Source organism: Talpa europaea (assembly GCF_964194135.1).
Source record: "Talpa europaea genome assembly, chromosome: 2".
Classification (NCBI taxonomy): Eukaryota; Metazoa; Chordata; class Mammalia; order Eulipotyphla; family Talpidae; genus Talpa; species Talpa europaea.
In genome coordinates, this window is record NC_140068.1 from 25489666 (window position 1) to 25502803 (window position 13138).

The window sequence follows — 13138 nt, forward strand, 5'->3', positions numbered from 1 at the left end:
GCATCATTAAATTTGAAGAAACTCTAGCACAATAAAAAATAATACACAGGATTACATATTTTGTCTTAAGAGAATAAAAGAAAACATACGGAGCCTCTGAAATATTCTGGCTTCCACTATTTTGATTAAAACAAAATAAAATAAACTCCAAGTTAAATGGAATTCAGAATCTCTCTTAAATTCCTGTGAAGATGCTCTTATAACATGATTTTTTCCAATCCTATTCATTAGTCTAATGTTTGCCAGTTCCATAAAAATTTATTAAAGATACTAAGATTCATACATTTGGTGTCCAGATAATGTTCACAGCTACTTCTGCCTTTAAAGAGAAGCAGAAGAGCAGTTTTCGGTATAGTCTGTCTTTATTTCCCAAACTTGCACAACACATACAGCTCTTACACATTCAGACACGTGCAAGACTCAATAGGAACACACTCCTACTGCCATACTGAGGCCACAAGTTTCCCTGAGATGGTCATATCACAGAGGATTCCCACTTCTAACTCCGGATGACAGTTTCCAAACAATGCAATAGTGTAACAGAGGACTGTATAAAATAGAATGTTCTTTTAAAAAAATTTATGTTATGTTCTAGTAATAAAAAATATCAATCTTCTTGGTTAAAGGTTGGCAAATATGTCTTCAATTTTAAAATGTCTGAGATCGGCTCTTTTCTTTCTTGATAGAAGCTGAGTCCAGTGATGTGTTCAACATCTATGATGCGAGCCCTGTGCAACATCAATAACTCTTCAACCCATGAGGACTCATGCTTCCCATGCTGTGAGGAGGAAGGAAGAAAAGTCACTGGAGAACAGCCAGTTCACTTCTGCTGCAAAGTGTCCATCTCCCCAAATTTAATTAGTTCTGACACTTTGGTTCCCAAATGGTGGATGTCATAGATTGGTTAGGCGTGATCCCAATTCTTGATAAGCTCCCTGTCTTACATATACCATGCATATTAGTTAAAGTAGATGTGTCAAGTTTCGGAAAAGGAAAAAACTCGTGCAACAGATGTTCTGTATCATGCTGGTGCAAGAAACTTAGTGGTGTGGGTTTAGAAAATGTTGCAAAACAGAAACAACATGGCATGGTAAAAGAATATGGAAATTAGTTTGAAGAAATTTAGATTCCAGTCCTGTTTCTACCTTTCCCTATCAAGTAAACTGGGGCAAGTTATTTAACATCTGAAGCCTGCTTCCCCTGTGTGCACCCTCCTTAAAGTATTATACTGAGCATCAAATGCAATGATGTACACAACTGCTCGATACAAACACTAGCTCTTCACAGAATTCATTATCTATATAGGAACATGAAGAAGGGGCTAGGGAAAATAGTAAAACACTATCATTTCTGGTGAAGTAGTGAAATCTTAGCTAAAATGGAATGAGAATACAATTTGAAAGTTGTCAGAGAGTAAATCCTTAAAGTTCTTATCACAAGATGATGACAGATGTTAACTGGACTTATTGTGGGATCGTTTTGCACTATATACAAATATTGAATCATTAGGTTGTTTACCTGAAGCTAAATTTAATGTTATATGACAATTATACCATGAAAAAAAAGATTAAAAATAAAAGCAAACAAGTAAGAATTAAAGGCTGGTCCCTGGCAAATAGAAACATGCAGTAGCTGAGGCGGGTGATAGAAATGGAAATCAAACATCCATGTGATGGTGTAAATTTTTCTGAATATGGCTACTGGAGAAGGACAGATGAAGAATGTTCTCACTGTTTGATGGGCTTTGATTGTACTTTAAAGGCATCCCTCAAGAAAGGTTCATGTGCCCTTGGGACATTATTAGTTGGAAATGATAAACACAGACTTTTCACACAGATCATCTCAATAATTTCTAAATTCCCATTAACCCTCAATCACCCGCTGTCAGTACTACTGCCCATTCAGCTGCCTGCAGCCATCTTTACCCTGGTTCTAAGAGGAACAGCCATGACTTAGTAGACAATTTGGCCAGTGGACATCTGGCATCTCTTCTGACATTCACAGGAACATTTAAAAAGCATACACAACGCATCAATTCTCTCAGGCCAATATTCAGCTAAGAGGAGAAATCAGTAAGCATTGGGATATAACTTCAAGTTATATCCATCAAGTCTTTTATTTAGGGTCCTTTATGTACATGACCGTTGTAGAAAATGACAATGTTTGCACTTAAGGTGTGAGCACAATAGCTGTTGGAATGGTAGAGATAGGAAGGGAACTCCACACCTAATTTATAACACTTATCATTTGGGTCAAAGAAATGTAAACATAAGCCTGTTACTGACATTGTGGGGAAAACACAGAATTCAGATATAGCATGTAGGGAAGTAGAAGCCATCTTTTGCACACATGGGCCACAAGCTAAGAAACGGTGGCACAGAAAGACAGGAAGAGTCTGGTTCCCCAAGAGTGCTGCTCACCTGATGCACCATCCTGTTTAACTCTGAGTTTCCTCTTCTTCTAAGAAACCCTTTACTTGCTCAAGTTACTGTAATTAGGTATTCTATTATATGCTTCAGAACACAATACTAAATGATACCTTTAAATTAAAGGCAATTTAACTTAACAAGGAAAACAAAGATACAGTCCATGATACTGACCAATTAGCAGAGTAGATGCCTAAAAGGCATCTAAATAGACAAAATCTTACTATCCTCTACTTAACTCTTAAAGAATAATGAAAAAATAGCTTCAAAAGAAATATATTCTATGAGAGACTGGTCAATTAGTTCTGAAAGTTTATGAGCAAAACAACTAGAGAGAGACATATCTTCATTCGGAATGGTCACTCCTGGGCCTACAGCAGAGATCCACTCCTGGGCCTACAGCAGAGATCACTTTTTGTTTATTGCTGTGTCTTTAGTACCTACAACATCTATGTTAAATGAATGAATGGCTGAGGGGACACTGACACTGACACATTCACATTGACGCATGGAGAAATCAATGAGTGATCGCAGCACTTTCTCTTGCTGAGCTCAGGCTGGGCCTCAAGATCCTTTTGACCACATTATACACACCACTCATCCAATGAGGCTGGTAGGAAAGCCAAAATCTATTTGCCAATTTGTATCTAGACTTACTTTGTGTAAATTCAATGGAAAAATAACACTTAGGAAATCTGGGAAATGCTCTGAAACAAAAATATTTTGGCCTCCTCTAAGGAAAAACTTAAAACTGTTAAAATTTTAATGCAGCCTTGATGCCAAATAGTTACGGTTTAGATTTTTTTTTAAATTTTGAGCAAATAAGATGACATAAAACAATTATTTCCAAGCACTGGAATAACAGAATAGAAAAGAGGCTGTGGACAGCTTCACAGTGCTGTGCTCAACCACCTGTGCCACCAGGGAGGCCCAGGGACATACTTTTATAATAATGTGATATATAGGAAATTAATTTGAAATGTTGTATAACCACAACTTTCAGACAATTTACAACAGTAAATTACAGATCTGCTTTTGAAACAAGAGAAAATTCATACTTCAAATAAGCCTAGAATTTAGTGGTAAAATCACACAAAATCACCAATATTTACATTTTGATCTGATCTGTAGTGTTTTCAGTAGACAAGTGTGATCTCTGAAGATACACCATCTGAGAGGATTAATTTAAAACCATCTTACAATTTCAAAGTACATATACAGATTCAAGGTAAGGCTCCGTCATAGAATTTTCAGTGTAAGAAACACACACAAATATACAAATATATTTTCATTGTTTAAGGTAAATAAACAAAGGTTACTTACCGCACAGCTCTCACTGTTGTCAGTCCTGTGAGGCAAAATGAAAGCTAAGGTATCTAAATTTTCACACTGTAAGGGAGTCTGGGATATATTTTTACAACTTGTTAGTACAATGAAGAAGTGAGTTGGAATCAGAATTTCTTGATTACGGATGGGTCTGGTGTTTCTGTAAAATATGGCAATATTCACTTTAAGAATAAAATAATTATCTTCCTTTTAAAGAGTATTTCAGAATAACATATTTTAATACAATACAGCTAAAGCAAAGATTCAAATAATCAAATACATTATAAGAAGTTAATAATCATACTATCAACATAGATTGAGAAAAAGATTTCAAAGATAGATAAACAATCCAAGTATTTTTTATTTTCTATAGAAATTTATTGAACTTTGGAATTTTGTAGTTCTATCTTTTTTTTTTTTTAAGATTTATTTATTTATTTATACAAGCACTGGGTACAGTCAGAAGTGCGGGAGGGTGAGAGGATTCGCCAGAGCCAGAGCAGGGAATAGAACAGACAGACTGACAAAATACACTGCTGAGGAGAGCAGCGGGCAGCAGGAGAGGTCTGCGCGCCATGTGGGACACTTGCCCAGCGGCCAGGTATCAAACTGGCGCTGCAGAGGCTGCAGGCAGCTTCACAACCCAGCACTCACTGCTGCACCATTGGGAAGGCCCTTTTGTAGTTCTATCTTAACACACTGGAATTGAGACATCGTGGAAAGGAAAATATAATTTTGAACTGCTACAACCAAGATCCTAAAGCATTACTGTCTTTCAAACTTCATATAGCTGTGGACAAGCAGTGGCCAGAGAAAGGAATGGTTTTGTCATTTTTTTTTTTTTATTCTCATTTCATCAAAGAAGCCACATGCTATGAATTTTCCTTTGTTTCCTTTAGAGTTATCCCAATAATTTTATTATTTTATTGCAGCATATTCTCAATGCTATCTCAGTTAACATCATGACCTTATCTTAATGCTCTATCTTTGGGTTTCAAAGCTAAGCTGGTTGGTTGGTTTTTTCAACATCTTTCAAACTTCAATGTAGTGAGATCACTGCTTTCAAATAGAATCTTACACAGAACTATATATAACATGCAAAACAGATTAGTTGGAGCTGTGAGTAGGAAAGCATTGAGTTCTCTCCCTTCCCCATTCTACTGTTGTGTCCTATGAGGCAGTTACAGGGGGACATGATGCCTTTTAAGATATAGTAAAAAAAAAAAAATTGGCTTTTTTAATTGTAATTTTACAAACTATTGTGGTCAGATATTTATGTGTAAAAAGGATCCCCAAATCAGCCTGAGAGTAGGAAATTCCTCAGACCAGCGCTGAATCTCAGCAAAAGTTCCTGTCTTTTTTTCTTTTTCTTTTTTTTTTTTAATATTTATTTATTTATTTATACAAGTACTGGATACAGTCAGAAGCGCGGGAGGGTGAGAGAATTCACCAGAGCCAGAGCGGGGAGCAGAGCAGGCAGAAGGACCGAAGTACACTGCTGAGGGGAGCAGCGGGCGGCAGGAGAGGTCTGTGCACCATGTGGGACCCTCCTCTGGTGGCCGGGGAGCAGCTGGGGATCGAACCGGCGCCGCAGAGGCCGCGGGCAGCTTCGCAAGCCAGCGCTCAACCGCTGCACCACCGGGGAGGCCCTCTTTTTTTCTTATATACATAATAACAGCAAAATGGTTTGCACAAATGTTGTAATTATTGTTTAAAATAAGACCAAACCAGCTCCTAAAATGTTTTCTCCCTCTCATTTCTAAAACTACAATAACCTGGCAGTTTTCTCAACAAGGATGCTCTATCATTCCCCTCCAGCCAGGGTTCAGTCAAAGCTGTGACATTCACCCCCTGCCCACACATGGGCATTACTGATTTATAACCCAGTTGATTCGTTTATCAGGATGCCTCTACCCACAACATATATCTCTTCATCTGCAGTATGTTAATTAAGACAGTATCTTACCAATTACCTGCATGGGGAGATTTTAAACACTGATGCTAGTTTTGTAGCACACAGCAGAGCTCAGCATTAACACTGAACTCAAGAATTACACATCTGACTAAATGGGAGAGAAAAAATACTTATTTAACAAATATTTTTCTAAACACTGAGCAAAACTTCAAACTAGTCAGATATTTCAAGGTACTTCCAGTATAATCAGAAAAGACATACAACAGGATCAGGTAAAAAAACTTCTGCTGACTCACAGGGCGGTAATCACTGTTGAGAGCTATATTTAAGAGCAAATAAAATGTGTTCTTACTGCTTCAGTGTGTCTGAGGAATCATAACGTCCATCGTAGTCGAAGTCAAACACAGGGCCACTGACAACGTTGACGCCATTCCTTTCCTTGGCGTACTTCTGCAGTAGGGGGCCGTGGAAATAGCGCCACACAACTTAAGAAGGAAGACAAGGGTTTTCAAAAGAATGAAGAGCCATGGTGTCACATGAAATAATCAATCCTGCATTCAAACTGAACATTTGTAATATAGAGAAAAATCAAGTCTGACTTGGGTCTCAGTTTGAGGCCGTCAACATGAACTTGTGATAACATGTCACTATGTTAAGTATAAAAACTTCACCAACACAAACAAGGCAGGTTATTCAGATTTATTGTGAATATCTGCATATTATCACTGAATGTTCACAAGTAGGCTAAATGTAAATTAGAGTAAAATTTTCTCACATGCTGCATATTTTAAAATTTAATACATCATTTTAAATATAAATGCTTATCGATTCTTCTTATAAGAGTCTAATGCGACAAAAAAAATGATGCAAATTTGATTCATTTTAAAATCAAAAACAATTATCAAGAACTTCCCAACAGATAAATAGGAAAACAGACTAAAGCAAATGTGTGAGTGGACCACACTAGCTAGTTAACCTTAAGGAGAATATCACATACTTTTTCCACCAAAAAATGTTGATAAACATTTCAATACAAAATAGAAGAATAGACTATTAAATATCACAATTCTAATATTTGTGAAGTTTTGTGTGTACTGGCATTCTCGAAAAAGACTTGTAAGATACCTGATAGTCATTTAATTTAGAACATCAGTCTTATTACATATAAATTATATGTACAGAAATTCATCAGAACTATAAAATATAGGGTTAAACCTTTTTACCTTGGAAACTCTGGTACATTGGCACTATATTAGTAGTAAGCAATGCTTCAGAATATATTTGATTTGAACCTTTATTTAGTTCTACAAAGAAAAACAAGAGAACAAATTGCTCATTCGTTACAAACATTAAATAAAAAAGTTGTAGTTTTTCATAGGTGTGATTTAAAAATTTTAGTCAACTATCATCTTAAACCTGTAAAACTTTTCCAAGTCAAGGGAAAATGCAATATATTTTATCAAGCACTTTAAAACTTTAGTAAATTAAACATGTTCAAACTTTATACCTTATTTGCCTTATTTCAACTAAAGTATATTGTGCTGACAATCTTTTTTCCTTAAACTCTTTTATAGTGAAAAGAGAAAAGAGACTATGTGGCTTCAAAACAACCAACCATCCAGAAAAAACATCACAGGATGTCTGCCTAAAATGCTGTACAAGGCTTCTTTATATGAATTTTCAGCTTGGACCTGGTCTATTTTTATAATGCAATAGCCAAGTTCTGACTTCAGATACTTACTATGGGGACTGGAATGAATCTGGAGGGTATTTGAGTACCTGGAGCCTTCTGGGTTTTGCCTTTTTAAGGTCAGCCTAAAATGTCCTATCATTAACATACAAAAATGCCGCTTTAAAAAATAGAGCATTTGACTTCCAAAAAGACATTCCCTCGAGGCTTTGGATGAAGACAGAGCAAGCACATTTAAGGCTGTAGGTCTACTAATTCTATGACAAGTTACACTGCACAAGAAAATGATCTCTCCTTAAGAATCCTGAAGCATCCTTCTAATTGCACTGAGTTTTCTCAAATTCTCTTTAAAAGAAAGGCAGAAAAAAAATAAAGATTATCTTATTTAAATTGTCTGCATTAAATCAACCACTCTCCAAGCAACAAAAAAAGATTTCCAAAATTCAAGCTTTACATACTTTAAAATTTTCCCTAGTAGTTATATTTCTCATTCACAATTTACACCAGAAAAAAACAAGGCTATGTACTTTGCACATACTATATGGTGGATATATATCTATATATCTATATCTATATCTATATCTATATCTATATCTATATCTATATCTATATCTATATCTATATCTATATCTATATCTATATCTATATAAAGGAAGCAGATAAAGTTTAATGGAACTGAGAGTAAGAGACTTACGTGGGGGGGACAGGAATGCGTAACTCAGTTTAGCATTGTTTTTATAAAATGAACATTTATGAACAGGATTAAGAGAAATTCGGAGATCCTGATAAAAACAGTTGGAAAAGACTTCTGTAGAAAAACTGTCCTGAAAAATAAAGTGAAAAAAAAAAAAAACCAAACAAACATTATACCAGGCACATAAAAGAAAAGCAGCTTGCTTCATAAGTGGTTAACGTTCAACTACATCGTACAATTACGTTGTTCTAATGTCTGCTCATGTCCTTCACTTATTTTTCCATTTTTCTCTGGGTATATTCATTAAAGATCTGAGTCAATCTTCCATGTTTAACCAAGCAGAATAAAGTTGGGAAGGGAAAAAAAGGCCACTGAATAGCAATGCAATATGAAAACCTCAGAAGTAGGCATGACTGTGACTATATGAAGTCTTGATTATATAAGAAAACTAGAGTTCACACAGAATCCAAAAACACCATAATTAAGGGCCTAAACTCAATACACAAGATGCGGACAAATAAAACATTGTGTGGACTGCTATATATTACAAAGTAAGAGCGTTTCCAGATGGTCTTTAAGAATTAAAAAAAAAAATCATGTTTAAGGCAGAAACTTTACATAAATAAGTGAATGCACATATATGTATATATTTCAATCTATGAATTGCATATATACACATAAGTCCTTATTTTATTTACCAACCTCAGTGAAAGCTATTTTTCATTTTTAAATTTTTATTGCAGCAAGATCATTTTACAATATTACATAGGTTTGAGGTGACAGCATTAAAATTTGACATCTATACCAACTATGTATGATCCCCACTAACAGTCTAGTTTCCATGCACCACCACACAACTGCCCTTCATTCCCCAGTCTGCCCACCTTCATTCCCTTTCTTCTCATTTTGTTCTCATAACAAAATTTTGTTTCATGCTTACAGCTTTATATTTTGAGATCTGTATATATTACATTATGATTGCTACTAAAAGTCTATGTTTCCATCCACCACCAGGCAATAATTTTACCTTTTGTAATCAAACAGAAAGAAATCCTTTTTCTCTCCTTCAGGGGCAGCCTATACTTTGCCAGATACTTTCAGTTTCTGAAAATCCAGTTAGTCTAGTTTAAAACTGCAATTCTCATCTGAAATCTAAGTTTCATCTCACATTGCCATCCTCTCTTTCAAAGCCTATCTCAAACTTCATCATTTCTCTTTCTATCACAGCACCCAGAGGGTGGAGATGAGGGAGAATATTATTAGTTTTATTAAGAACTGTGATATCCGTGCCTACTCCTTTCAAGGCCTAAGCCCTCTGGTCTGGGGGTGGACAGGATGCCCAGCCGCTGCCTGGTCTAGTCTCTCATAGGTGGTGCATGCACAAGGTTACTGAACTTCAATGGTTTTTTCCACCAGTCAGCCAGAAGCCCCTAAGATGTGCATAGTTGAGGGAAATCCTTGTGCTCACACAGGTACGTATGTAGAGATGGATGACTGTGACATTTAAAACTGATTTCATAAAATTATAAACTAGAGTCATAAAATACAAAAACCAAAAAATAAAAATTAAACCAGCCTCATTTCACAGGAGAAGAAATCTGCTGAATCATAGTCACATAGCTAGCCAGTGGCAGAGCTGAAATCTAACTTTTCTGACTTTGGGTTGAGTAACTTCTAATTTAGAAACTGGTGATAGAGCCAAGATAAACTGTAAGGAACAATGCTTTCAACGTTTTGCTTAATGAGGATGTATAAAACCACTACACAGGGCTCAAGGGGTGAGGTGAGAAATACTTGCATTTCTGTCCACAGTGTAGGATGTCCAAAGGGGCATTAGGATATCGTGGCTGTAAGCACTCACAAACTGGTGCTGGTAGAGAAGGCAGATGGTGTTATTCTTCCGGAGAATTCTGGGCCTTCCATAGGGTAAAGTACCACGCTTAATGATCTTCTCTTGGGTTATATGGAGAAAATGGAACCACCATTTAAATGTACTTAGTGAACATTATGTGATAATATACAATAATACATTCATCTAAATTTTACTCAACTCCTTTGAAAAATTATTTTTATCTCTAAGAAAACTAATTACAAAGAGCAAATCCATAAACAATCTAGAAGACAAAATGGATTCACTGTAGATTTTGACTATGGAGATTCCCAAAATCAATGTTAGATCAAAATATCACAAAATGATAACAAAATGGCTAGAAATTTCAGCTACTAGGAGTTAAATTATAATATCAAAATTCTTTGACACTATTTTATTTTATTTATTTAATTTCTTATTCTTCAAGACATGCTCCAGAGAGAAAGTTTTCTGGGTGATATGTGTACTTAGAAACCAAAAGTTCAAAATTCTGAGACTAAACTGAATGAAATCACAGTAGAATATATCTCCCATTTTCATTTTCCCAATTGCCAGGTGTTTTATGCTTCTAGCATCTAATTTAATTTTTATAAATCCTATGAATTAATGTTATACATTTATCTTACAGATGAGAAAACAGCAGCTTGTAGGAAGTAAATATTTTCTCTATGGCTATAAGTGCCTAAGCTCATAATCAAACCCAGTTCTTGATTTCAAAAGTATCATCCTTCACCACAAAGGATGGTGGTACCATCAAGGATTTCTGTAATCCAAACATTCACAGAAATTTTATAAAGACAAGTCAAGAATAGTACAGAATTCGCCTTTATATTCCAGCAGGATGAAAATATAAGCAAATAACTTAAGGACCAGAGACTATATCAAAGTGATGGTGAACATGCAAGTGACAGCTGACAAATTTCATCAGGTATCTGCTTATTCTTCCATTTATTATTATTCACAGGTGATGAAAAATAACTTTAGGTTAATAAATCAACTTAGGCTTTCTCATAATTAAGAACCAAGTGAGATAGAAATTTAACAGGATTTTATTTATTGTTTTTTCTGCACATCCATGTTTACTGCAGCATTATTTACAAATAGCCAAGCTATAAAACAACTCCAACCACTGATGGAGGAATGGATAAAGATGACAAATAATATGGAATATTATTCAGTCACAAAAAAGAAGGGAATCTCTTTTCTGACAGGTATTTTAAATGGAAATATGATATAACCCTACAAAGACCTTCAAAATTTCAAAACATCACCAACATGTTCATAAGGAGTGATTTAGCTTCCACTCAACATATTATATGAGGTTCCCACTATAACTATCCCTTCTTTCTTTATGAGTAACAGTCTAGACTGTCAAGCAAAGAAATCTCTGTTTCATCAGGTGGTCTTCTATAACTTCCTTAGTTTTATTGGCTATTCTCAAATAAGGCTGAAACCTGCTTCCACTTTTCAAGCTCAACAATAAGCCTTACCTTCTGCCACGGTCAGATTCAACTGTGTCTGAAAATCATCAACTGGCAAAATCTAAAAAGTTAATAATACCATCTTTAAAGTCTGAGAGACAAGTTTAATAATGCGTCAAATAATGTCTGTAGTGTAATTATTTCATCATAGAACAAAGATAACATTCAAAACCATCTTTTTTAAAAATATGGGGTAACACTGGTTTACAGCAGTATGTTTTAGAAGTATAGGTAGGATAGCGTACAAGTGAAATTATTTTTGATGAAGAAGGTGAAAGAATAAGATGTTTGCTGCAAAAAAGACAAAATTGGTAGCATACCAAACTATTCATTGAAAAATAAGAATATAGGGCCTCCCCGGTGGCGCAGTGGTTCAGCGCTGGGTTGCGAAGCTGCCTGCAGCCTCTGCAGCGCGGGTTCAATCCCCGGCTGCTCCCCGGCCACTGGAGGAGGGTCCCACATGGCGCGCAGACCTCTCCTGCCGCCCGCTGCTCCCCTCAGCAGTGTACTTCGGTCCTTCTGCCTGCTCTGCTCCCCTCTCTGGCTCTGGTGAATTCTCTCCCCCTCCCATGCTTCTGACTGTACCCAGTGCTTGTATAAATAAATAAATAAATCTTGAAAATATATATAAAAAAAAAATAAATAAGAATATAATTGCTATTTTATAGTTTTCGTTTCTATTTTTACTGTTGTAATTCTACAAGCCTAAAAGAAAATAGAAAGCATAAAACCATTTGCTCCTCAAATTTCTATCTTTATGAAAACTATCAATTCTATTCATAAGTGTTTACATTATCATATTCTTACAACAGCTCTAAATTAAAATAGGAGTAAAAAAGGAACAATACCATATATCCATTTTGTTCCCCCAAATGATATTTCCCCCCTAAATTTAAAATAGTTTGGAATGTTTTCAATAGGAGGAATATTATAACTGGTCCATAATTAAGACCTCACTGCTAGGAAAACAGCACAGATTCTGATTCCAGATGTTTCAGGACTCAGCTACACTTTTCCCAACTTGTACTCAAGTCAAGTCACAGGGATAAAACTAGGTGGAAGCGCAAAAATACCAGGAGGAGGAAAAATAAATAATGAAAGATCTGCATGTGTCACTTGTATTAAAAAGAAATATGTTCACTCCCACTCATTAATTTTAATGTGATTATTAAATATTTCTACAGCACAAGCTGTGCAGAGGATATTATGAAATCCTGCACAGCCACGCTCAACTTCCCGGCAATACTTACCGAGGGATCACAGGAGCAGCCAAGGTGGTCTCTGGGGGTTGCTGTAATGGGGCATTGCATCAGGGGGCGGGCTTCTTTGGGATGCTTTGGGGTGTAAAAGGGATTCTTTAAAAGGTGGTTAAGGCTTCCGTGAGTTCCATTATTAGGAGCTGGTGTCAAATTCAGTAAATCTGCGTAATTCCAATGATGGTAAAGTGTTACTTATAAGTTTCAAATAAACAGTAGACTTGTACTATGGTTTTTATTTATTTTTTAAACCAACTCTATTGGTATCCTTCATCTTTATAAAAAGTCTCTTGGATTTTAGAACATTTATGACCACGTTATTCTTAAGGAAAATATGGGTATGTATGTTGTACTACTCTTGCTACATGCAGTTATATACCAATCACTTGACCAACACATTTTTCTTACTTAATCCTCAAAAGCACTTTGCTAAGTTGTCACTATTTGGTAGAAGAGTAATCAGAGTGCTGTGCTCAAGTT

General features: G+C 35.7%; 1 protein-coding gene across 1 annotated transcript in view; it reads right to left on the bottom strand.

Annotated features, from left to right (window-relative positions):
• Positions 1-607: 607 nt before the first annotated feature.
• ENPP1 (ectonucleotide pyrophosphatase/phosphodiesterase 1) overlaps positions 608-13138 on the bottom strand; it is a gene marked incomplete at both ends in the record, with an annotated part of 66950 nt that continues 54419 nt past the window's right edge. Inside the window, 8 exons of the mRNA XM_084227887.1 lie at positions 608-778; positions 3750-3912; positions 6020-6152; positions 6891-6971; positions 8052-8181; positions 9850-10004; positions 11412-11463; positions 12653-12822. Coding sequence (XP_084084013.1) covers positions 608-778; positions 3750-3912; positions 6020-6152; positions 6891-6971; positions 8052-8181; positions 9850-10004; positions 11412-11463; positions 12653-12822 — 1055 coding nt within the window. The remainder of the gene's footprint in view (positions 779-3749; positions 3913-6019; positions 6153-6890; positions 6972-8051; positions 8182-9849; positions 10005-11411; positions 11464-12652; positions 12823-13138) is intronic.